Source organism: Anastrepha ludens, chromosome 4 (assembly GCF_028408465.1).
Source record: "Anastrepha ludens isolate Willacy chromosome 4, idAnaLude1.1, whole genome shotgun sequence".
Classification (NCBI taxonomy): domain Eukaryota; kingdom Metazoa; phylum Arthropoda; class Insecta; order Diptera; family Tephritidae; genus Anastrepha; species Anastrepha ludens.
This window is the reverse complement of record NC_071500.1, coordinates 88,068,936-88,094,823: the sequence shown is the minus strand read 5'-3', so window position 1 is coordinate 88,094,823 and position 25,888 is coordinate 88,068,936. Positions and strand designations below refer to the sequence as shown.

Below are 25,888 nucleotides of genomic sequence, written 5' to 3'. Positions count from 1 at the left end.
TCCAAAAGACATTTGTTTTCGATATTTTTCAAAACAAAAACAAAGTTACTACTGAGAATGTGAAACATTGACCACCATCAGTCGTCAAGACCAGATAAACAAAATACCCGTTTGAAATATTTAAATTAAGATTTCGTACTCTACAGACTCACTAACATACACAACTACATATTTGTGCATTTACACGTGGATCAGCCACACACATACACACATTCAACCATTCGCTAATGCAAATTTTAGCAAATCTCTGCTGGCTAACTAATACTATTCACCACTATTGGTGTATTAGTGCAGATATAAATGTGGTAGCAGGCTCAGGATTACAATACTCAGCCCATAATATTCACGGCGGCTATAAAAACCGACTACGTTTTCGAAGATCGCTGTAGTTGCTGCAGAGTTGATGACGGTTACAGGAGATCTGAGTTAAACAGTGACAAAGTGCTTACCGATTGTTCTTGCGTTTATGTGAAAGTGATTTCCTTTGAAAAACTGTGATATTTTGTGAAAACATACTTTTGCATAAGGAGTAGTGACAATGGTAGGTTCCTCGATTGTTCGTGATTCGATCAACCGGGAATATCGCTAATGCTTTCGTCCTTGAATAAGAATTTCGCAAACCTTAAGAATAGTTATTTTAAGTAATATCGAAGTATACAATTCCCAGTGAAAGAATGGAGGAAATGGTTTATTTTATTTTGCTACATTTTTTTTTTTTTGCAAGGTCATGTCGCTGTAGCAGTGGAGTTTTATCATTTATTTTTATTGTAATTTTTTTTTAATTTTTTTAAGTTTTTAAACATTATTTTATGTTTATTTTGTGCTATAATTTTTTATTTAAGTTTAATTTAAAACAAACTTTATACACTTATTACCGAATACATCGTCTACTTATAATGTATCCAATAGCTGAAAGCCTTCATTGCTAGCGCTGCGTTATCTTTTTGTTTATTTATCAATTCTATATTCTAATTCTATATCCCCTAAAGGAGGACAAAACGCCGAACTGAAGTGTCTTCTTTTCTTCGGGAAAGAGATATCTGCTGCTAAGCACTTCATTACACTGCGTTACAAAAACGAACTTTTTTTCTGTCCTATGAACCAAATATACTTTTTCGGAAAGGGGAGAAAAAATAAAAATACACGTGTATCGACGATTTTCCTGTACACGTCACAATTTTTTTTTATGTATAAAATATAGAGCTCGTAGTCCGCCTGTGTGAAAAACTTTGGATCAATTTTTAACCATTTTTCCGTGGTCCAATTGCGCTGAATTTCTGCAGGCAGACTCGTGGAAAGATTTTTGATGATGTTCCCGAATTAAGGGATGGAGAACCAACAGTAGCACCAACAATGCTATCAACATTTCTTGCATCGAATGCGAGATGCGGGGAACCAGAAGTATCGGAATTTGTACCAACACCCAGTGAACTTGGACTGCAGTGCCGCATTTAGTAACGCAAGCCGACTTCAATGACCTTGTACGAGAAGGAAATTTGTCAAAGAGAACAGCCGAACTCTTTGCATCACGCTTTAAGCAGTGGAATATAGTGGCGGCTGATTTTAAAATAACAGCCGCTCGTGATCGACGTAGCAGTATTCCATATGACGATTTTTTTTAAATTGCACGAAGATCGGGAAAAAAACCTGGCTTATTGTTGTGATATTGATTCGATGTTTGAAAAAATTGGTTACCCTCATATTTCAGAGGAGTGGCGACTTTTCATCGATGCATCGGTCAACAGCCTTAAAATAGTGCTGCTTCATATCGGTAACAAACATCCAACTGTCCCGATCGCATATGCCACCAACCTCAAAGAAACATACGAAGGCATGGAATTGATATTACATCTGATAAACTACCAAGAGCATAATTGGAAAATATGCTGCGATCTAAAAGTGGTCGGATTACTCATGGGTGTTAAGCGTGGATTTCCAACCCACCAGTGCTTTTTGTGTACATGGGAAGGTCGCAGAAGAGATCAGCATTACACTGAATTTAAGTGGAAGCCGCGAACATGCTACAAAGTAGGCGTAGAAAGTATAGAAAATCTACCATTAGTGCATCCATCTCAAATCATTTTGCCATCACTACACATTAAGCTCGGTGTCGTATCAAATTTTGTTAAAAAAATGGATCGTGAGGGCGAGGCGATTGCAAGTTTGCGCAATATTTGCCGTTATTGAGCAGTTTCTTGGCAACAAACGAGCTGACAATTATAAAAATATTGTTGCAGAAATGATTTCGAAATGGGCATATTAATGTCGCCAAAGATCCATTTCCTTCACAATCATTTAGATTGTTTCCCTGGTGATTTAGGAGCTTGTAGCGATGAACATGGCGAAAGGCTCCATCAGGACATTGCGGCTATTAAAAAGCGCTTTAAAGGACAAGACATTACGCATATGCTTGGCGAATACTGTTCGTCTATTTGTCGCGATACACAAATGCTTACAAACGGAAAAATAAAAGGCCTAAGTTTCTTTAAAAGCATTAAAATTTTTAATGTAACAATTTTTAATTTTAATATAATAAAATTAATAAAAAAAATTCGGGGTTTTATATCTCTATACCCACATCGACATATCTCATGCAATTTTTTTTTTTTAATTTCGAACAGGTGGCAACCCTGTGAAACATTGTCAGTGGCAACACCTAGGTGAAAAGTCTAGAAATGTGATACACTATCTGTGTGCCCAATTTCATTCAAATCCGTTAAGCTAATCCTGAGATACAGGTATGCATACAAGAATTGCTCGTTTAATGTTATAAAATACAAAAAAAAATTGTGACGTGTACATGAAAATCGCCGATACACGTGTATTTTTATTTATTATCCCCTTTCCGAAAAAGTATATTTGGTTCATAGGACAGAATGTGTGTAACGCGGTGTTATTTAAGCTCTCAGCAACATTCAAAACTACCATACCGCATAAAAGTAATTTTATACCACTTCACAGTAATTATTTATTATTTAACATAATGAGAACATTATTATTATTTTTTAACCCCTACAGCGGCCGAAAAACCCCTACTTATACCCATCCTCTAAAATTGCATAGTGCAAAGATTTTTAGAGGTGTCTACCTAGCAGACAGTTATTCGGCTCTGAGTGAATTTGACAGATATGTCGACGCCATTCGTTTTGTGTTTCACTAAGCTAAAGCTAAATATTGTAAAACACCAAACGCATGACGTAGAATCCAAAGTTCCCCTCAAAACGAGCAATCCTGGTATCTAGCATCCTTGCTAAAATTGTGTACCTAAAAATTTATTTATGAAGCAATATATATATAAAGGATATAAAATATTTAAATCTAACATTTAATTTAGTTGAATATTTGTACATTTATCTATAAATAATCATTTATAAAAAAGAAACTTTGAATATGTCGCATTTATGAAATCAAACTCGGATGAAACGCATGATTCATAACACGGTGTGACAAAAAAAAAAAAATTAAATATACTTTTATGGAGACCTAGCACAACTTGTAGGTATAGTAAAACTAAGAAATATGGTATAGGAGAAATTTCCAATACACCCCCAAAATCTCATTTTATGGCCATAAAACCGTTTTTCAGTAGGTTGATGTGAACAATCACTCGTAACTTCGCCAATTTCCATCCGATTTCGAATTTGTTTTTTTAGTTCGAAAGAACAAAAACAAGCCTTTTTGACAGTGTGTTGACATTTTTTCTGAAATGACAACTGACGAGACTGTAGACGGAAGTATTTGGAATTTTTTTATTTTTTCTCTTTTTTTTCAACTTTGACATAATTTTTACGATATTATCCGATATTGAGGATTTAGTACACTGCTGTTATAGTAAATTTAATTTTGCGTCGAATGAGCTATATTTAACTGTAATTGAATTAAAATTAAAAGAGTTGTGTGAGTTATAAGATTTTTTTTTTTTTTTTTAATAATTTGGTATGTAGGTATAACTTACGCTAAATAGGAATAAGGACGTGTTTTGATGCGTTATTATAGATACGTAATATTTATTGGAGTGTATATGTATACATAAGAGTACACTGTACTGCATACAACAGAACTGGTTAGAACTTACGAAAATATGTGACATATTATAGCACATCTTTTTTTCAATAGAAATATGAAAAAGCTCCCAAGTGTACCAAAGTTCACACTGTACATTGATTAACAAAAGAAGTTTGTTATTATAATTTAACCTTATTAAAACGTCAAAGTTTTATTGTTTGTTTCATTGAAATTCAAGAGATATAAATCAAAACGTTGCCAGAAAAGTCGAATTTCTCAATATTCTCCGATGATGTGGCATCATCAGCCTTATCATAAACCAGATGATTGTTATTTTTGTAAAACGGACGTCAACGGTCATCATTATAAAACTCGAAAGCACATAAAGTATGCTGATGTTGCAACTGTTAAGAACCCCGTAGTCTTGGACGATATGATTGACTCAACTGCAAGTCATGGACTGAAGGAAGTTCAACTCATTGCTGATGATGATCAAACTGATAACAATAAATCTGATAATGAAGAGTACTTTCTGTCTGGTTCTAAGTCTTCAGAACGACACATTGTATAAAATTCAGATTTTCAGGATCTTTCTCGTGATTTACTTCTATCGGGAAGACAATCTGAAACGCTCGCTTCTCGATTTAAACAATGGAATTTAGTTGATGACGACTTAAGATGAATGATGATGATCGAATTTCTTACAGAGAAGTATTCAAAACTGATGAAGAGAATGACAAATGTACCGTACCATACTAAACTCCAAAGGGCCGTTTCCAATGCATTTTTAAGTTTGTAACCAGTTCCGTTGTGTACTGCACTGTACCGCACCGTACCATACCGTACAGTGGTGCACTGCACAATACTCCAATAAGTATTATGTGTTTATAATGACACTTGTTATCATTTTCATGCTTCGAAACGCATACCAAATCTCGTAGTAAAAAAAAAAGAAAAAATCTTAAAACCCACATAACTCTATTAATTTTAATTCAATTACAGTCAAATATAGCTCATTCGACGCAAAATTAAATTTACTAATATATAACAGCAGTGTACTAAAAAAAATCCTCAATATCGGATAATATCGTAAAAATTATGTCAAAGTTGAAAAAAAAGAGAAAAAATAAAAAAATTCCAAATACTTCCGTCTACAGTCTCGTCAGTTGTCATTTCAGAAAAAATGTCAACACACTGTCAAAAAGGCTTGTTTTTGTTCTTTCGAACTAAAAAAACAAATTCGAAATCGGATGGAAATTGGCGAAGTTAGGAGTGATTCTTCACATCAACCTACTGAAAAACGGTTTTATGGCCATAAAATGAGATTTTGGGGGTGTATTGGAAATTTCTCCTATACCATGTTTCTTATTTTACTATACCTACAAGTTGTACTAGGTCTCTATAAAAGTATATTTTCACTGTCGCACAGTGTAATAAATACTTTGGAGAACATTTTAAAGTACAATAATTCAAATGTTGGACGTTTAAATACGGTATTATTAGACAAATGGAATTTATGCTTTTTTGACTAAATTTATTTCGTTATTTTTTTTTTATATGTTACATTCGTTATAACAGAGAAATAATCTTTCCGCATCGGCATTTACATTAAGTACATAATTTAGTATTTTTGACAGAATTATAATCGGGAAATTGTCTTTAAAGTCCCGCTCTTTGGACAAGTTTTCCCTAAAACCCTTAACATTCAAATTCATTACCATAGCTGCATCTGCCTTAACATAGTTATAAAAGAAAATGTGAACATTCTCTGGTATAACTCTACTCATGTACAACATGAGAGAATGTTAATGAACTCTCTGTTAACAGCTTCGAACTAAAGTGCGAGGAGTATTTCAATTAACAAAATTGATTTTATTTAAAAATTTAATTTAATTCATTAATTATTTAGTGAAAAAAATACCTAGATTTTGTAAGAATCTAATAATTTTTTTAGAAAAATATTTCTTATACGCGTACACTTCTGTTAGGTATTTGGCCGAGCTCCTCCTCCTATTTGTGACGAGCGTCTTATTGTGTTTGTTCCACAAATGAAGGGGCCTACAGTTTTAAGCCGATTCCTAACTGCAGATATTTTTTATGAGGAGATTTTTCATGGCAGAAAAGTATTATGCTTGGAGACAAATTCATTCGTGATTAATTCTTAAATATATGGTATTCTTCAAGTCACTCATGAGTACACATAACAGCCGATCTACAGGCTAATTACGAAATAGGCATCAAAACTAGTCGACGAAGACCCTTCTATCGCTGAAATAATCCCAAAAGACACCTCCTCAAAGTGGAATCGCCTCCCAGACATGTATGAAGGGGACCCTTTAAGAGCTAGAGTTGCCGCGAAATCTACAAACTCTCTTAGAAACGTTCGTGGAATGCATGGAACTTCAGAATAAACTCTTGCATGTGCAGAAAGGCCTAAAAACACTAAACATCTATTCACATGTCCCCTTAAGTCTAGTCAAGGAGCAATGGTGTTATAGCACTAGTTTATACCAATAATAATTTTTGACGTGATAACGTCTTATAATTCGATTTAACAGGCTGCACGCACGAAAAAATGTGTCGTTACCTTGCTCATATGTAGTTACCTTGCTCATTAGTGTTACCTTGCTCTTTAGTGTTACCTTGCTCATTAGTGTTACCTTGCTCATATTAGTGTTACCTTGCTCATATGTAGTTACCTTGCTCATTGCATTGAATGAACTGCAAGCGAAAGCGCGGAAGGAACGACAAAGCAAACAAAGCAAACGAACGGCAACGTTCGACATCTTGCTCTCTCCTACTTAAGTGAGCGTATATATGTATGTATATGCGCATATGTACATATATAAATTCACGTATTTGTATTGGCATATGCCTTCTTATTGATTATTATTAATTTGATTTACTTGAGGAATTTAAAATAAAACCAAGTTTGTTAATAATACCTGTTGTTTTAATGTTATTATTATTATTTTTTTATTATATATGAAGGAAAAAATGTATGGTAATATTTACCATATCTATACTAATATTATAAAGAGGAAAACTTTGTTTGTTTGGTTGTAATGAATAGGCTCAAAAACTACTGGACCGATTTTAAAAATTCTTTCACCATTCGAAAGCTAATCACGAGTAACATGGATTATATTTTATTTTGGAAATAGGGCTCGAGATATAGGTCAAAACGTGGACCCGGGTAACCTTCGGATGTGTATGTACAATATGGGTATCAAATGAAAGCTGTTGATAAGTGCTTTAATACGGGGTAATTTTCATACCTATTGATGACTAGGGTCTGGAAATATATGCCAAAACGTGGACCCGCCGTGTCTTTGCACCGAATTAAACCAAACTTCCACACATTGTTAAGGAGGTATTGAAGATGGTTTCCGTATAGTTTGGGTACCTATTGGTAGATATGGTCTCGAGATATAGGTCAAAACGTGGACCCGGGTAACCTTCGGATGTGTATGTACAATATGGGTATCAAATGGAAGCTGTTGGTGAATGCTTTAGTTCAGAGTATTTCCATCCGTTCCGTGACTAGGGTCTCGAGATAGAGACCAAAACGTGGACCCTAGAATGTGTTTGTACAATATGGATATCGAATGAAAGCTGTTGATAAGTGTTTTAATACGGGGTAATTTTCATACCTATTGATGACTAGGGTCTCGAAATATATGCCAAAACGTGGACCCGCCGTGTCTTTGCACCGAATTAAACCAAACTTACACACATTGTTAAGTAGGTATTGAAGATGATTTCCGTATAGTTTGAATACCTATTGGTAGATAGGGTCTCGAGATATAGGTCAAAACGTGGACCCGGGTAACCTTCGGATGTGTATGTACAATATGGGTATCAAATGAAAGCTGTTGATAAGTGCTTTAATACGGGGTAATTTTCATACCTATATATGACTAGGGTCTGGAAATATATGCCAAAACGTGGACCCGCCGTGTCTTTGCACCGAATTAAACCAAACTTCCACACATTGTTAAGGAGGTATTGAAGATGGTTTCCGTATAGTTTGGGTACCTATTGGTAGATATGGTCTCGAGATATAGGTCAAAACGTGGACCCGGGTAACCTTCGGATGTGTATGTACGATATGGGTATCAAATGGAAGCTGTTGGTGAATGCTTTAGTTCAGAGTATTTCCATCCGTTCCGTGACTAGGGTCTCGAGATAGAGACCAAAACGTGGACCCTAGAATGTGTTTGTACAATATGGATATCAAATGAAAGCTGTTGATAAGTGCTTTAATACGGGGTAATTTTCATACCTATTGATGACTAGGGTCTCGAAATATATGCCAAAACGTGGACCCGCCGTGTCTTTGAACCGAATTAAACCAAACTTACACACATTGTTAAGTAGGTATTGAAGATGATTTCCGTATAGTTTGAATACCTATTGGTAGATAGGGTCTCGAGATATAGGTCAAAACGTGGACCCGGGTAACCTTTGGTTGTGTATGTACAATATGGGTATCAAATGAAAGCTGTTGATAAGTGCTTTAATACGGGGTAATTTGTTATGTTATATTATGTTATGTTATGTTATGTTATGTTATGTTATGTTATGTTATGTTATGTTATGTTATGTTATGTTATGTTATGTTATGTTATGTTATGTTATGTTATGTTATGTTATGTTATGTTATGTTATGTTATGTTATGTTATGTTATGTTATGTTATGTTATGTTATGTTATGTTATGTTATGTTATGTTATGTTATGTTATGTTATGTTATGTTATGTTATGTTATGTTATGTTATGTTATGTTATGTTATGTTATGTTTTGTTATGTTATGTTATGTTAAAGTATATTATGTTATGTTAATGTTAACTCATTCTCTATATCCATACAAAATATCTATCAAACAAATACAATTAAAATTTTCTTTTGAAAAATGCAACCATTCAATCAGTATTTTCTTATGACGTTATCACGTTAAACTACCGACAGTAAACCGACTTTACAGACAACCTCTTTTTTTTGTTTGTTTTTTTCTGGTATTGGCCGCCGTAGCCAAATGGGTTGGTGCCTAACTACCATTCGGATTTCAGAGAGAGAACGTTGGTTCGAATCTCGGTGAAAGACCAAAATACAGGAAACGTTTTTTTAATAGCGGTCGCCCCTCGGCAGGCAATGGCAAACCTCCGAGTGTATTTCTGTCATGAAAAAGCTCCTCATAAAAATATCTGCCGCTTGGAATCGGCTTGAAACTTGTGGAACAACATCAAGACGCCCACCACAAATAGGAGGAGAAGCTTCAGCCAAACACACAAAAAGGGTGTACGCGCCAATTATATATATATATCGAAATTGATTACATTTTATAGGTTTTTACTAGCAAATTATTATTATATTTAAATTATTTTTAAAGCCGAAGCTTTATTACTTTGTTTTTTTCTTCTTTCTTTTAGACCTCATATACCGACAAAGGACCAAAAGTAAGTATTTACGATATGTTTTGCAAATAAATGCAACTATTTTTATACCCATATTTTTATTAATTTATTTTTTCCCTAACTTTTTAGCCGTTATTCGGCAAGTTCCTTAGTTTCGACCATTTAACCTTCTATGTGGGCAATGCCAAACAGGCAGCCAGTTACTATGCAACACGATTCGGTTTCACTCATGTAGGCTATCGGGGTCTAGAGACGGGACATCGTCGCCTAGCCAAACACGCCGTCAAACAAAATCGGATAATTTTCGTTTTTGTGTCCGCCTACAATACTGACGACGCTGAACATGGTGCCCATTTGGTGAAGCACGGTGATGGTGTCAAAGATATTGCCTTCGAAGTGAAAGACTTGGATGCCATTTTCAAATATGCAAAGGAACGTGGCGCTGAGGTGGTGCATGAAATTTGGGAAGAAAATGATGAATATGGTAGCGTACGCTTTGCCACCATTAAAACGGTGAGTAAGGGAGAGATTTAACGAAAAAATTTAAATGCAGAAATACCTTAGGTAACAGCTACTAGTTATTGTTCCAGAATATGTATTTACTTTTCTCTAAATAGGGACATTTCAGCAGCTCTCAGGGATATTTATGACATCCGATAGTTGGGATAGTCGCTTGGCCTATTTTGGTGTCGACCGAATACCACCTCCAAAATAAAGTTCATTTACTTCCGATATGCGAAATGCTAAAATTATGCGAAGGACTTGCAAAACGAACTGTCTAGGAAAGGCGGCAAATTGGTTGAAGTACTGGCGAGACACTGCCATCCGCCACATCACGCAGCCAAAAATCCCACTTTGGCCGATGCTAGGGGTACTTTTTTACGACCAACGTGACCAGGATCAACATATTTTTCATTCCTGAAGGATATTGTTGACAAAAAAGTTGAAAAGCTTGTTGAAACTCGTGAAAGGCTTGTTAAAACTCGACTCCAGATACATAGCACTGCCAACACAATGGACCCCAGAGGTCTAAGTGAGATCAGCCAGCACTACCTAACCTAACCTGGTTTAGGTGCATAATATATGGATATTCAATTCTTTTTGTAGGATTATTGCCGTAGATTGTACTCCAGCAATCCTCTGCTAAAATCTCAGTGGTATGAGTAGAAACCTCCTTCAGTTAAAGAGCGAGGTTCAGCAATGCACTGGACTCTATGGTAATCAACCACTGCCTATCACAGACGAAGAACTTATGTTGCGACTTGAGATAGCCGTAACGATGCCACAATTAGATTCGGGAATCGAACCAAAAAGGAAACCCTCACTGAGAAAAAATGTTGATGAGTGAGGAGTTGGTGAGATGTCCATCCCAAGTTGAGGACGATTTTTCTGCATATGGTCCAAGCGGCTCAAAACTTCCGGGATTCGCCCAAGTATCCTCGGTGTAGCTTCCGAACATCCATTCGAGAGCGGGTTCATGTGAGAAGGCTAGGCAATGAAAACAAAAACAAAGTCTCGGATGAGACCTCTTATCGCCCCAATTAAGAAGAGAAGCTCTGAATAGGTAGGTCTTGACAATATCAATACATAACATAGACGAGTCGAGAGGACTCTCGATGCATCTGAAGCTCTTCGCTGCTATTGATGTGAGGTGGCACGATTACAGTATTCATGGTGTGAGAGTTGGTGAGAGTATTGACAATATCTTTCTCGACAAGGATGTCGAGAAAAGTCTGACAATATTCTGCGTAGCCCAGTGGTTGCCGGACGGTGGATTCGTTCGATTGTGAGTACGCTGCTTTGGATCTTTAGCCCGAAATAGGGGCAGCATACACGACGGAGCAAGCACCAAGCAAATGGGTATGTTCGTTCCTCTTCTTAAGCCAGAAAGCAAGCGAAGAAGAATCGTATCTAGGGGAAGCCTTGCGCACAATTTTCAAGACAATCCGTAGATAAAACCCTGCGTGAGCTGTAAGCATCAGCAGTACTCAATGGGGTAATTTACAGACTTTAATACCTTCACAATAAAAGCCAGAAGATAGCGGTGAAAGAGCATATCATTATGACATGGAAGTGGGTATTCTTATGGAGCCACCACCAAAGCTTGTTGCTTCCTTAACATATAATGAGATACCTAAATCACAGCAGATTAAACATCGTTTACGCTAACCGAACACCTCCAATCCATACCGTGGAGGCTGAGCATTCGCGATACGATATGAGTTCTACTCGGAATAATGCAGTCGAAACTTTTCCCTTCAACAAGATGATTCTGGCATCGAGCACCCTCAACCTTCATTTGTTTGATTTCTTTAGCAGAGTATAGTTGGTCACAATAACCTTATTTTTCTCTCCTTCATGGTTTTTTGCTCTGAGGCATCAGAAGTTCAACACTGATTGGTTTCTTGCTCAATCGGATAAATGATTGAAATGGATATATTTTAATTCAAAAATTGTGTTTGAATTTGGCTCAAACTTGCTAAAGTTATTTTAGGACCATCCAATATTTTTTATAAAAAATTATGAAAATTTTCACAAAAATCCATTGATCCAGGCAAAGATTTAACGTTTTTTAACGTTTCTTTTGAAAATCTAAATTGTGCTCCGTCTCGTTTCTTTTTCAGTACGGCGATACCACACACACCTTTGTCGATCGTACTAAATACAATGGAAAATTTCTACCCGGCTTCATAACACCCGCAGCCGACAATCTGCTTCAGGGCTTACCACCCACAAAACTCGACTTCATCGATCATGTTGTTGGCAATCAACCCGACTTGGAAATGGAGAGCGTAGCTGCTTGGTACGAGCGCGTTTTGCAATTCCATCGTTTCTGGTCCGTCGATGATTCGCAAATACATACCGATTACTCGGCACTGCGTTCGATTGTTATGGCTAACTATGAGGAGAATGTAAAGATGCCCATCAATGAGCCCGCAAAGGGCAAGAAAAAGTCACAAATCCAAGAGTATGTGGAGTATTACGGTGGCGCAGGCGTACAGCATATTGCGCTCAATACCAGCGATATTATAACAGCGGTGCGCAATCTGCGCGCTCGTGGCTTAGAATTTCTCACAATACCAAATTCATACTATGACATTTTGGAAGAGAATTTGAAGAACAGTCGTACAAAGATCAAAGAAGATATGAAGCTTTTGAAGGAATTGAATATTTTAATAGACTACGATGAAAATGGTTATCTTTTGCAAATCTTCACAAAGAATCTCCAGGACAGACCAACGCTGTTCATCGAAGTCATTCAGCGCCATAATCACAATGTAAGTATAAAGGTGGAAGTGAGAAATAAAAGCATTTACATTTGGTCAAAGTAATATAAGTTACTTGGACATACATTTTTCGTACGAAATTTCATTTCCAAAAGTTCAAACTTGTTTCATGTATCTATCATTCTTGTTAATTCCTATACCAAACAGTTTTATTGAGAAATAAAGATCGTGCACTTAAACGTTTGAAAAGTGTATGCATATTGAAATCTCCTTACCTCTTTTCAGGCAACAAATCCTTAATTTATAAATATTTATATTTATTTTTATACTGTTTTTCCTTTAAGGGGTTCGGCGCCGGCAATTTCAAGTCTCTCTTTACGGCAATTGAAATGGAACAGGCAAAACGTGGCAACTTATAGAATTCAATAGCAATATTTAATACTTCTTCAATTCAAAACACCTTATGCATTAAAATTTAGTATATAAATCACTTTTAAGTCATTGTTAATGGAAAATAATAATAAAGAATAAGAGGAAATCACCGAATGGAATTATTTTATTTCACAATTTATTATTGACACTACGTTTTTGCTGTAGACAAGGATCCACTAGTAGTGTTTTGTTGCGTGGATCGTTTTCCGAAAACGATGGCATTAGTGGATTCCAATAATCTGGTGGCGTCACCGGTATGCAGTCATTCGAAGTGCGATGGCGCGTACACCGACGCAGATGTGACTCGATTTCGGCCAAGCTCATATTGCTGCCCATAAAGTCGATATACTAAAGAAATACAGCAAGAAAAAGGTGCGTTATGGAATAGAAAATTAAAAAAAAAACATTATTTACTTTTTGGCACTCATCACAATCTATATTAAAGCATTCTTTGATTGAAATTTTCTCCACAGGTAGTTGTGCCCGACGTGGCTTTAAGCCTGATGTTAGTGTTTTACGTGCTTTTTTCATTGACGCCGCTTCCAATTTTACATCCCGCTCATTGTCTTCTAGTTCTTCTGTCCATTCAGCTAACATAGCTGCAGCCAATGCAGTTGGTAACTTTTCCGACGTCGACTTTTCCTGTTTGACTTTTATATTTGCTCTTTTTACATTGTTAGTTGTTAAATTCCTTGTATTATTTTCTGACCCCTGTGCGTTATCATCCGATTCGTATAAACAAATGATGGGTGGTGGCGTTGGTGTTATAGCCAAAACACTTGCAGAACTTTCTGTTACAGCCCGCAGTGGTTGCAAGAACTTTCCATCAACGCATTTTCGCTCACTTTGTTTTACAACGGTATTAGCGTTTACTGACTTAGAACACGGTTCGTCATCATCGTCACTGCTGAAGTGGAATATATCACCGGTATCGCTAGTAAACGATGGAAAATCTAACTTTTTTTTGACATTCAAAACAACGGGTGTTGTAGGTGAAAGTGGCAACATCTGCGCATCTACCGTATATTCAGGAGTAGTGGAAAGGCTTTCCACCTAGTGAGAAAAAATTTAAAGATTAATGACATTATACACATTTGCATCTATTTGTATTACTGTGTATTACTGATTATTATTTCAATAGCTTACGTTTTGAACTTTTTTGGATTTCATATCCACAATTTGCGTTAGCCGTGCTTGTTTCAATTTTCGTTCGTTCCCTTTGTTCAGGGTTAAAAGACAACGTTTGCGCTGTATATCGTCTATCCCAGTAGTGGCTCGTTTTAAGGCAGCTCCTCTGTCTTCGTTTTTAGTGTACTTTCCTAACCAATCCGAGCTTCGTGCATGCAACTTCCCTCTATTCTTCCGCATGCCGCTCTCATGATCCTCTTCCCCAGCTGCGCAGTTACGCTCCCGCAGTTTATGACTATCTAAAACTTTGCCTATACGTCCACGAGCTTTTAAAAAACCCAGCGCACTTATGTTTTCGTTACGGGCTTTTTGCTTGCAAGTCGGCGAGGTGTTATGCTGAAAAATATTGTCTGCTAAAGATAAACGACTCGGACTACTTAGTTGCTCTGTTGCCGAGACTAATTCTTGACGATGTTGTGCTGGGCTCAAAACGCAAGTTGCGTCCATTTGTAATTGCTCGCTATCCATTGCCATATTCAAAAATGCTGGTGAACAATCACTAAAACATGTGCGATCTGCCTCAGACTCTGTAGAAGTTTTTAATTCCGAATCCCTGATCGACTCTTTGCCGGTGTCACAGATCTCTTGTGGTTCGTTTTTCTCCTTCGATTTGTTTTTTAATTCCTTTTGTAGGCGCTTGCAGTCTTTGTCCAATTGTTCACATCTACTGCGTTCTTTCGCACAGTGATTTTGTAAAGCTTTAAAGGTAGTGGAATTTAATAATTCTATATCCGAAAAATCGTAAATTTCCTTACCATAAACGTAACTTGTGAATTCTTTCATGAGGAAATCACATTTTTTCACATATGAATCAACCCAGACCTTATCAGTTAAATCAAGATCTGATTTAGCTGGAGGCATTGTGTATGATTTCTGAGGAATGCAGAATAAGATGAAACTAAAATTATGATATATTTACTATATTAAATGCAATTGCTGTAAATTATTTATTTTGCCGAACACCAAGGAGTGAAATGTTTATTTATTTTCATTTGAAATGTCACGTAGAAGAATTATCAAAACATTAAAAACTTGGCCACACTTTAGTGTGCTGCCAATAGTGTCAAACGAATCTGTCACTCAGCTGGTTTCGATATTCGCCGCAAGTAATGTACGGCTTGCAAATTAGGAATATTTTGAGCTCCTTTAAAAACATTTAAATCCACAAAAACACAGTTTTGAAACAATATTTTAAGCAATCCAATAGGAAAAATGGCACATCTACGCGAAACAGCCGACATTGCATTGAAAATGTTGCGTACTTTGCCGCGTGTACAACTTAGCAATATTCGTCCCAATCCAAACTCTAAAAAAAGCGTATGTATTTAATTTTTTGAATAAATGGATATAAATATTGTAATTTTTTTTTTTGAACAAAAATTACTATAGCCCAAACGTGGACGCGCTCAACACGGGGGTGACAAACACGGCGCCGGCAACAAAGGTTCGGGGCAACGTCAAAATTACATGCGTCTAGGTTACGAAACAGGCAACAATCCCTTCTATTTGCGCTTTCCCTACGAGCCATACTACAAAGGCCACCACATGCGCCGTCAATACCCGCCAATATCCCTATTACAACTGCAAGTGTTGTTGGACACAAATCGTATCGATGGCAGTCAGCCCATCGACCTGACAACATTGTGCAACACAGGGCTTTTGCAACTGCAGCCCGCCAGCATGGAATATGGTTTTCAATTGACCGATGAAGGCATAGATCGTTTTAAAGCAAAAATCTGTATTGAAGTGCAACATGCCAAAGAGTCGGTGATAGCAGCAATTGAGCGGAATGGTGGAGTCATCCGCACAGCTTATTATGACCCCAGAAGCTTGCAGGTGAGACACTGTTTAAAAGCGTACAAGAAAATTTCATTGTAATTGGATGTGTGTATCTCTCTCTTGATAAAAGGCCATGGCGAATCCACAAAAATGGTTTGAGAAGGGAGTGCCCATCCCAAAGCGTCAGTTGCCGCCAAAGGATGCAATTGAATACTATATATCAGCTAAAAATCGGGGTTATCTCGCTGATCCGGAAGAGATAAGTAAAGACCGATTAGTATTGGCACAAAAGTATGGTTATGAACTGCCCCGCATTGAAGATGACGCCGATTATGAAATGTTGATAAGCCAAAAAGATCCACAACAAATATTCTATGGACTAGAGCCTGGTTGGGTGATAGGTCTAAAAGATAAAATTATTGTAAAGTCAAAAGGCTTTCCCGATGAGCAAACCAAAAATGCTGAATCAAAAAAGTAGTACCCAAATATGTTGAAACAATTGTTGATGTGTACAAATAGTTTTCCTCACAATAAAAAATCAAATTCGTTGCCTAAAATAAATTGATTATATACAATGAAGTTTAAAAACTCGAATGACATATACTCCTTCGCCATGGTATAAAAACCCACCTATAATAGATGTAAAGTATTTTCGAACAGAAAAAAAGTTCTAAAGCCTTCTTTACTTTATCTTTAATAATTGATGTATATCCAAACATTTTAAACATAACCTGGAAACCTAAAAACCAGCTTTACAACCGACCTACAACCGTATATAAATTTTGAGTAATGGTAAAAAAATGTGCATGTAAACCTCTGCTATTCACACCAAATGCCGCAAATTGCTAAAGTAATAACTCAAAGAGATATTCATAATTTTTTTCAGCTATGCTTTATCTACTCTATAATACAGTATAATAATTGGAATATTTTAAGGTAAAGTTATGGAAATTGTCTTCATATGAACACCTGTTTCGCGGACAAACTCTCCATGAACGGCTTCACCACAGCACTGGTGGCAAAACAAAATATCAAACCAAATGTAATTGAGATAGGTAAGGCTGGTAAAGCTTTGCGCCAGATGGCCAACAACAAAAGTGTTAAACAAAGTCCAATTAATATGGCCACAAAGCATGCAATAGTAGTGATCCAATCGCCATAGCTGGATGCTTTACCAACCAACACAGAGTAAAAAATAAAATCACCAAGACCGAGTTTGATGCCGCCTAGAAATAGTTTTGTTTAAAATGCGTAAATCTTGCATTAAAAAATTAGCGTACGTACGTTCTTGTGCCTCGAGTGGGGATATGGAGGTGTTCACGGAAGTAGTGGTTGTGCGATACTCAGTTGACCGATTGGCATTTTGACCATTGCTAGCCTGTACTTCAATTTGGCGATGTGAAATACGTTCACTACGACCATCTGTCCATTCTTGAGTGAAGCCGGCTTCTAAAATAAAGTTAAAAACACTTTTTAGGTGAATTTTTTTAGCATAGAATGAAATTAAAAAAAAATTCGCGCTACAGTTATAGACAACTAGGAAATTCATTCATTAAAAAGAATATAGAATTTAAGTAAATAAAGGTCGAAAATAAAAATTATGATATAAAAAAAATTATAATAATATATGGTAGAAGGTTCAAAATTATAAACTAAGATATAAAATCGAATTTTCGTAATGTAATAATAATTTCGTAAAATAATATGTAGGTATGTAGGAATAAATATTCATGAGATATTCGAAAGCCCACAAGCCACCATAAACAAGCAAAGTACTTTCCAAAAAGCGTAATGAATAAAATGGGGAAAAAATTATTGGAATAAATACCATTTCCGCGGATTTTAAATGTGACAAGTGGCATACCTTCGGCGGCCTGGGCGGCATCGTCATTCACCATGTTATTGGTATTACCTGTGCGACGTGCCGGGCCGGCGGAGGAAGAAGCATGCTCCTCACTGGCTGCATGTTGAATGCCGTTCTCGACGCTCTCCACACTTTTGTCACCGCTTGCAGCATTAGGATGCGAAACACCCATGACGGTGTACAAAACAGTGGCTAATAAAAATATTACAATTTTATTTTTATTTGCTTATATTTGCACTACCGCGGCAACAACTTACATGAGTAAATCAAAGCGGGAAATATTTGTTCATTGCGTTCCTGAGCTGTCTCTACCAGAATACGCAAAGGCCCTCTCGGGGAGAGAACAGCAATTAAGTCTGAAAAAATCAAGATATTTTGTATTTCGTATTATCTTACTTCTAGTGTTTATGTTCTTATACTCACCCCACACAGATATGGCAGCTAAAACGGCCCATGCAGTCCATTCAGGCAAATATTTAATAAATACCAGCGCCATCAAGGCAGCAACAAAAATTAAGTAGCCTTGCTGTAAACGCAATGGACCTTGCCAATGTATGGCCATCATTCCAGCGACTCCGAAATTCCAAAGTATCAATATCGTTGTGGGATAATCCATGGGAATATTATACGCTCGTAGTAACTCTCTATAACGGAAAAATATTTAATAAACATAAATATTACTTTGAATGAACTTACTCTAGATATAGATAACTAAAAATGAAGAGTAGCATGAACGACGAGAGTATCAACCAGCCATGTATTATTTTGTAGCATCGTTTTTTGTATAGAACAATCAACAAAATAGTCATTACTACAACAACAACCATAAGAATCATAGAGTTGGCCAAAGCATTCCAAAATTTTACCCCCGGATCAGGAGATAGCTCGTGGAACGGCGTATACAAACTACAAAAAAAATACACATTCTTACACACACATACAAGAAAATAAATTTTTTGTGGTTTGATTATTACAGATAGACATCTGTGGTCGAGTAGAAGCTCACGGCATTTATAGTGGCCACCACAACTAGCATGCAAAGCGAGACGGGCACAAATAATTTAATGACATGCTGAGCGCCGTATTTCAAGCCCTCTTCTTCTGCCTCTTCGGCAGTGGGATGATGGGGCGCATTGTTTGCGCTACCTCCGGATCCACCTCCACCAGTTTGTAAATCTGCTGGTCCGGATCTCGACCTTGTGGAACGTACTATTACATTAGGTACATCTAATATAGCCTTCAAATATAGAAAAATTACACAGACTTCATTAGGAATTGTCTTTATTACTTTCTCTACGATTTCTTACCCCATCCACTTGTTCATTTGAGCCATAGTTGTTATGTTGTTGGCGCTTCCGATGCTCCACACCGCCACTGGCACTTAATCGCGTACTGCTACTTGCGCCAACGTGTCCGTCCATTAGTGGCGTGTGTTCACTGAAGATTCCTTCACCCTCTGACGCCGTTGTGTATAACTATAGTTGCACTTTATATACCTATAATTGGATGCCACTTGCAATATACAAGTGGGTTGATGCCCCGCTGCGTAAGCAATTCCGAACAGAGATTTCTCTAAACTCGATTTTGTTAAATCGATGATAATGAAATTTATACCATATTTTACTTATTTAAATGTATCTAAAATAACATACTGATGTAAAGGACCAAAAATGCACTTATCTAGATTGTGAGTCAGTGAAAGATAAAGAAAATGCAGAAAATTAATACAAGAAAATGCAGCAGCTGTAGCACAGGTATGTATTTTTTTGGCTGGATGAAAAATATTTTTTTTCTAATATGGGGTAGTTTTTAAGAGCTTGCGAAGTTAATATGTTAATAAAAAATAAAAACACAGATATAGTTGAAATGCATTTTTTTATTATACGCTGACAGATAGTTGTATGACATTTATTTCTTGAATATGGTATCCGGTTTATGTCCCCGGCAGCTATGAGTAACATGGAAACAATGACTCATGATGACTCGCCAAGGCTCTTTTAACATTTAATTCAACTGAGATTTCTCTCTTTTTATTATTTTGACTGAAGTAATAATTATTTTTGAAACCACAACTCACTTTGCTGCTTTGTGCAAACCCTACGATCAGCTGTTATCTTGATTACATATTCGTCAAATTGTAAAACAACGCAATCGAAAACAAATTTTTCTCTTATAGAATACAATTGAAGAATATATTTATTTGTTTTTATTCTTAAAAGTTAATCAATCAGTAAACATGACGGCAATTGCTGGAGGCCATGGTGAGCCAAATCCTAACGCTACTTGGTTGAGTGCGCGTGGGATGTGGTTAGCGTATGGCTTGGGTGTGTTGGCAGTGCATTTGATTCTGTTATCAGTTCCATTTATAAGCATTCCAATTGCGTGGACTCTCACAAACTTGCTACATAACGCCGTAAGTGTTTGACCAAATATTTTAGCAATAATAAAAATTTGTTTTTCTTTTTTTAATTTGTTTGCATTTCAGGCTCATTTGTATTTTTTGCACATAATCAAGGGTGCACCCTGGTTAAGTATTGAAAATGACTGCGCACGTCGTTTAACGCATTGGGAGCAAATCGACAATGGTGAACAATTTACAACAACGCGAAAGTTCCTCACGGCTGTTCCAATTTTATTGTAAGTGCCTTGAGTATGTAAATTATATTAACATTTTATTCAACTTTGCCTATTACATTTTTGGTAGATTCCTGCTCACCTGCATCTATACAAGGAATGATCCCGATCATTTTATTGCCAACTTTATTTCGCTTGTGCTGGTTACCTTGCCAAAATTACCGCAGTTCCACGGTGTACGTCTCTTCAACATAAACAAATACTAATATGTCAATAACAGGTTAGATTTCTGAGTTCGAGATAATGAGTAATATTATTTGTATGAAATTTATAGACTGATTGAATATGATTGGTAGATTGATTTAAAATTAGTAATTAAAAGATATCTTATATGCATTTGTTTTAAAAATATACATTCTACGAACTGCACAAATCTTACGACGGCAAGTGAACTGCGAGAAATGGATTGGTACTATAAAAATATATACATACATGAAGTTGATATAAAAATATATATATGTACATATATTAAAAATCTGCTAATAGCACAAATTGTATAATTTACATGCAAATATAGGTAAAAATAAAAATTTTTAGAGCGAAACAGCGGTAAAGGTATAAGAGTTAAGAGCAGTTGTCGAATAAATCTTTCGTGCATATGTTATTTTATTTTTCATTATAGGAAAATATAGTTTTTCGGGAATTTGATGTTATTCAACAGATTTTAGGCATTGAATATTTTTAAAATTAATCGTATTTACGTATACATATAATCCCCAAATACAATTATTAATAATGACCTCAAAAGTGTTTTAACACTGCATTTTTTTATCATATGAGTCACCCTGTGCACGCCAATAACGCAGGTTACAAACTGCCAAGAATTCATAACATTCGTTGGACAGACGGTGACTGCAGAGCAAACACGGAACGCGGTAAGAAGACGTCATGTTTGATGTTCATTTGCTTCTTGAATACATTTTGCTCTGCATTGCTTAATGTTTCCATTTGTCTGCTATCATCTCAAAAGAAATGACAAAAGTCGTCAACTTCGCCACACACACGCAACCTATTACAATTTGTCAGTTTTCTATCTGTTGTATCGTCGATCTATTCAGACGATTTATAGCCTGTGTGTGGCCTGCACAAGGGTAGTTTGAGGGGCTTAGAAACGACAAACAACAAACGCCCATTCACAAGCAACATTCTCTCAATCGTGTGCCAACATTGAAAAGTCGATTGCCAACGCCAACGTTAAATAGCTGACTTTTTGTCCATATTTGCAAACTTTGCTGCTTTATCGGCTCCATACACAAATTTATAGTGTTCAGTTGTTGCTGGTAGTTGAATTGTTAAAAGAACATTTCGACTCTGAGTTAGTAACTTGCGCTAGTTCAGTGCTACAATCTACATTCACGTCTAGTAGAGAATAATCAATTATTTTTTATTTGTGTTGTGCCTGCAACGCAGTGAAAAAGTATCCAAACTGTTGAATTTGCCGCAGTTATACTTGCAAACCTCATCGTCATCATCTCATAGTGCACGGAGTAGCAACATGCCAGTAAGCGGAACTTTTATTACTAAAATATTGATATTAATTTAATTTATAAATATGTAAATGATTTCGTTTTAGGTACACGAATTTAGAGTGGAAATGACGTGTTCAGGATGTGCGAACACCGTTGAGCGCGTTTTAAACAAGTTGGGCGGTAAGTGGGATTTGGGGGTGGAATGCGATGATGGCACCAACCTCTATATTTAATAAGTCTCATTATTCTGTTTTTTTTTCTTTTTAAAGTGCAGAGCCGGTATCTGATTTAAGATTCTCTATCACTATGTTCGTTAGCCAAAGTGTTATTTTGCTTGCAAAGCAGGGCTTCCACTTTATGACAGTATAAATTCATTAATTGGGATTCTAAGTATATATGTTCATATATAATGCGTATGCGCGTGTCAATTGATTTGCAAACAATACAAACACGCTTGCATATCCACCTATGTTTGTATATACCTGCGTCTACATAGTATTATCGGGCTAGTAACAAACACTTTCTTATCAGCGTTGTGCTATTGTCTAGTCAGGAATTTCGACAGCAAAAAAAAAAATATAATATATAAATAATATATAATAAGGTGATAAATCATGCCACACAAGTGTATTCCGTTTATGTTCTCTTTTTTACATAGCGGAAAAAGTGGAGAAAATTAGCATTGATCTCGACTCAAAAACGGTGCTGGTGACATCGAATCTGACATCCGATGAGTTACTGGAAACCATCAAGAAGACTGGCAAATCGACACAATATGTCGGAGTAAAAGAATGAAATGAACTTTTTTGTAAGTTTCGCAAAATTGCCAAATTAAAACTGGAAGTTTAATGGCAAATATACAATGATTGTGGCAGACGCAATAAATGTCAGCGGTCAATGGCCAATTATTTTATGAAAAATTTTAAACGATCCACAATGTTATTACGGAATAAAATTTCAGGAAGAATAGCTAAATATGTAAATTAAATTGTAATTAAAAATAAAATACAACTTTTGAAATTATAGAAAGAACAAAGTAAAACCAAATACATGTAGGACATTTTAAAAGCCGCTCTCGTTAAAGAAGCTCGTATTTAATTAACGATTTCTAGTTACATTTAATATAAATTACAAATTTTCAATATACAAAAACAAAAAAAAAAAATTAAAATTGCACATGAGAATGTATTTAAAATGAAATTAAGATAATTACAAAGGATAAAGTCGATTTACAGGAAAATCTATATGAAATAAATATATTTACTGTCAATTTTGAAAAATAATGTTAACAAATTGTTTATAACAAAAGTCTATTTAAATTTCTCTAATTAAAATTAGTAAGGACTTAGATGATTCGAGAAACCCATAAGAGATTAATTGCCATATGGGCTAGATATTTCTAATTTTAAAGTGTTGCTTAATTAGAAAATTATCGAAATATGTATGCCAAACAAATATATATAAACTTTTGCATAAAATATGCGTTCAATATATTACAAAGTGTTAACGTAAGATCTTTAAAATATATCAAAATGCACACCTTACATTACATTGTCTAAAATTGCGTTTTCTATATAAGTAATTCGCTGCTCCAGTATTTGCAATGTAGACACGATCTTCGCCAACTGCGTCTGCATCGCGTCCGATTCTAGCTTTACCTCATCATTACATGAAGTTTGCTTGGAAACACACTGAAACAGTTCTGTGTTTAATACCTAAGGTTATAAATAAAACACATTTAAATTTGATTTTACGAATCAGATTTTATTTGTAAACATACAATGCAAACGTTTAAAATCTTGTGTGTGTTAAATGTATAAATTGATGGAGATAACGACCAAAACAAAAATCAAGAAATGAATAAATAAATAATAAATGAAGTTACGAGTATTCTAACCAACTGTTTTAATTATTTCTTTGCTTTGCTACAAGCAGTCAGATCGATAACAAAGAGCAAAACTTAAGATAATTAGTGTTGGGGAAAAGCGGAAATCAAAAATATTGGCTTGGTGTTCTATGTTCTTCGCTACTATCATTGCCGTTTCCATTGGTTTGTTTTTTGTTTGAAATATGTAGAAGTGAGTGAGGTGCTGCTGTTGATGTTCCTTCATTTGTTGTCGGTGACTGTGTTCTTGTAGTGTTGGCTATCAAGCACCTGGAAATCTTCATTGCGCATTTCATATGCCACCGATTGGCGCGGATCAATTAAAATACTGTCATTGTTGATGTTTCCAACAGCCACTGGTGTGTCTGCATCTGAATTATGCGGAGCAGTAAAATTATTGTGATTACTGTGGGTACTTTGAGAGCTACGAGTAGATAGCTGGTTGCGGAAGCTAGTTGCATCAAAGGTATGCAAATTCGATTTCCAAACTAGCAACTGGCGATAATAAAGAAAAGATGTATTAATATAAATTATATTGTCGAGAATTTGTTAGTTGAGTACCTGTTTATCTGCACCCGCAGAAGCGAAATGTCTGCCATCTGGAGAGAATGCAACGGCACAAACTTTGTCAGCATGCCCGGTAAGTGAATAAATTGGTCGTCCTTCTAGTAAATCAAGCAGTCGTATAGTATCATCATCGCCACCAGTCAATAAGAAATTTCCACTTGGGTGAAATGCTAAATCATTTACTGGTGCCGAATGCACTTGATATAGTTGGATCAATTCACTTTGGCCAATACTAAAAATTTTCACACGATTACAACTTAATGCAACAGCAACCAAATCGCTGTCTGGATGCCATGCCAACTGTCGAATCATGCCCTTTTTTTCTGTGAAAACACGAATACATTGGCCCGAAGAGACGTCGAAAATTCTTAGCGTTTTATCGTCACCACACGATGCAATTAATTGGCCATTTGGGCTAAATTTTGCTGCTCGCACCCAGTTAGTGTGTCCAGTAAAAGAAGTTAAAAATCTACGTTGTGCAACTTTCCATAGCTTCACCGTTTTGTCATCGGACCCTGTAATTAGCTACACATATTTGTAGCGAATATGTATTTCATTAACTGAAGTTGCATTAAATTGATTACTAATAAATGCATTACCGTAGTTCCGCTGGGGTCAAAATCCACACTGCGCACTGCTTTGCTATGTGCTAAAAATTCGCCAGAAACACCACGTATCTTTGGCTCCCATATTTTAACTGTGCGATCTTTGCTTGCAGACGCCACTAAATTTGATTTTGGTGACCAGCATACGCTGTGGACTGCCCCTGAATGTGCGCTAAAACGTATGCAACGTGCAGCTTGTTTTAAGTCCCATAATATCACCGAAATATCCAAAGAACTAGTGGCCAAACGTTGGCCACATGGACTGAATCGCACCTGTGTAATACCAGAACAATGCCCTGTAAAATGACGCTCCAAACAAGGTTCTGCGAATAGTTCTTCATTTAACATATTGACACCTTATACATATGTGATATATATATATATATATAAATATTTTTTATATTTTTCTCTCAATTCTTCACAGAAATTAAATTAATTAGGAAAGAAGTCAAAATCAAATTCAACTTCTTTGGAAATGTCACTTTTCAAAATTTAAACAGCTACTCGTTGTCATAACAAAAGAAGTAGCGAGCAATGAATGGTAATGACAAAGAACGTAAATAAATTAATTAAATTTACGTTCTTTGGAAAGTGTTATTATAATACGTTCACATATAAGTAGATTATCCACTTTTTCGTGACATAATTTGTAGGCATAAAATAATTTTTTTTAGGTGTTATTAACTATGCATTCACATAACAGAAAAAAACGTGTGTCCATTACTCTCATTACTTATTATGAAATGTAATATGGAATTTGGAGTGGGTATTGGGGTCTTAATTTATTGAAACCTCAGTAAACGTCGTTTACGGAT

The 25,888-nt window shown here is 36.0% G+C and overlaps 7 protein-coding genes across 9 annotated transcripts; 4 read left to right on the top strand and 3 right to left on the bottom strand.

The window, feature by feature from the left end:
- The first annotated feature begins 355 nt into the window (after positions 1 to 355).
- On the top strand, positions 356 to 13,196 carry LOC128860122 (4-hydroxyphenylpyruvate dioxygenase). Its single transcript, XM_054097391.1, has 5 exons — positions 356 to 541; positions 9,439 to 9,465; positions 9,553 to 9,936; positions 12,048 to 12,701; positions 12,995 to 13,196. Exons 1-5 carry the CDS (start codon positions 539 to 541, stop codon positions 13,067 to 13,069), a joined length of 1,143 nt encoding a protein of 380 aa, XP_053953366.1. The 5' UTR covers positions 356 to 538; the 3' UTR covers positions 13,070 to 13,196.
- On the bottom strand, positions 13,178 to 15,276 carry LOC128860120 (uncharacterized). Its single transcript, XM_054097386.1, has 4 exons — positions 15,026 to 15,276; positions 14,229 to 14,968; positions 13,497 to 14,135; positions 13,178 to 13,430 (listed from the first exon to the last, which is right to left on the bottom strand). The coding sequence occupies exons 1-4, from the start codon at positions 15,129 to 15,131 to the stop codon at positions 13,212 to 13,214; spliced, it is 1,704 nt and encodes a 567-aa protein (XP_053953361.1). The 5' UTR covers positions 15,132 to 15,276; the 3' UTR covers positions 13,178 to 13,211.
- An 87-nt stretch (positions 15,277 to 15,363) lies between these two features.
- LOC128860123 (39S ribosomal protein L15, mitochondrial) lies at positions 15,364 to 16,551 on the top strand. The gene is made up of 3 exons (XM_054097392.1): positions 15,364 to 15,587; positions 15,660 to 16,106; positions 16,180 to 16,551. Exons 1-3 carry the CDS (start codon positions 15,483 to 15,485, stop codon positions 16,525 to 16,527), a joined length of 900 nt encoding a protein of 299 aa, XP_053953367.1. The 5' UTR covers positions 15,364 to 15,482; the 3' UTR covers positions 16,528 to 16,551.
- A 365-nt stretch (positions 16,552 to 16,916) lies between these two features.
- On the bottom strand, positions 16,917 to 19,630 carry LOC128860121 (presenilin homolog). Of its 3 annotated transcripts, none has more exons than XM_054097387.1 (8): positions 19,221 to 19,630; positions 18,888 to 19,150; positions 18,610 to 18,819; positions 18,337 to 18,557; positions 18,171 to 18,269; positions 17,878 to 18,105; positions 17,334 to 17,498; positions 16,917 to 17,275 (listed from the first exon to the last, which is right to left on the bottom strand). In XM_054097387.1, the coding sequence occupies exons 1-8, from the start codon at positions 19,332 to 19,334 to the stop codon at positions 17,007 to 17,009; spliced, it is 1,569 nt and encodes a 522-aa protein (XP_053953362.1). In that variant the 5' UTR covers positions 19,335 to 19,630; the 3' UTR covers positions 16,917 to 17,006. The 3 variants fall into 3 exon arrangements, with proteins under 3 accessions (XP_053953362.1, XP_053953364.1, XP_053953365.1); XM_054097389.1 differs by having other exon boundaries at positions 17,914 to 18,105; XM_054097390.1 differs by having other exon boundaries at positions 17,962 to 18,105.
- Positions 19,631 to 20,018: 388 nt separating this feature from the next.
- On the top strand, positions 20,019 to 21,108 carry LOC128860117 (ORM1-like protein). The gene is made up of 3 exons (XM_054097384.1): positions 20,019 to 20,326; positions 20,399 to 20,550; positions 20,618 to 21,108. Exons 1-3 carry the CDS (start codon positions 20,150 to 20,152, stop codon positions 20,751 to 20,753), a joined length of 465 nt encoding a protein of 154 aa, XP_053953359.1. The 5' UTR covers positions 20,019 to 20,149; the 3' UTR covers positions 20,754 to 21,108.
- A 456-nt stretch (positions 21,109 to 21,564) lies between these two features.
- LOC128860119 (copper transport protein ATOX1) lies at positions 21,565 to 23,560 on the top strand. The gene is made up of 3 exons (XM_054097385.1): positions 21,565 to 22,048; positions 22,121 to 22,196; positions 22,675 to 23,560. Exons 1-3 carry the CDS (start codon positions 22,043 to 22,045, stop codon positions 22,809 to 22,811), a joined length of 219 nt encoding a protein of 72 aa, XP_053953360.1. The 5' UTR covers positions 21,565 to 22,042; the 3' UTR covers positions 22,812 to 23,560.
- Positions 23,561 to 23,759: 199 nt separating this feature from the next.
- On the bottom strand, positions 23,760 to 25,583 carry LOC128860116 (POC1 centriolar protein homolog). The gene is made up of 3 exons (XM_054097383.1): positions 25,068 to 25,583; positions 24,463 to 24,993; positions 23,760 to 24,396 (listed from the first exon to the last, which is right to left on the bottom strand). The coding sequence occupies exons 1-3, from the start codon at positions 25,419 to 25,421 to the stop codon at positions 24,124 to 24,126; spliced, it is 1,158 nt and encodes a 385-aa protein (XP_053953358.1). The 5' UTR covers positions 25,422 to 25,583; the 3' UTR covers positions 23,760 to 24,123.
- Positions 25,584 to 25,888: the final 305 nt, after the last annotated feature.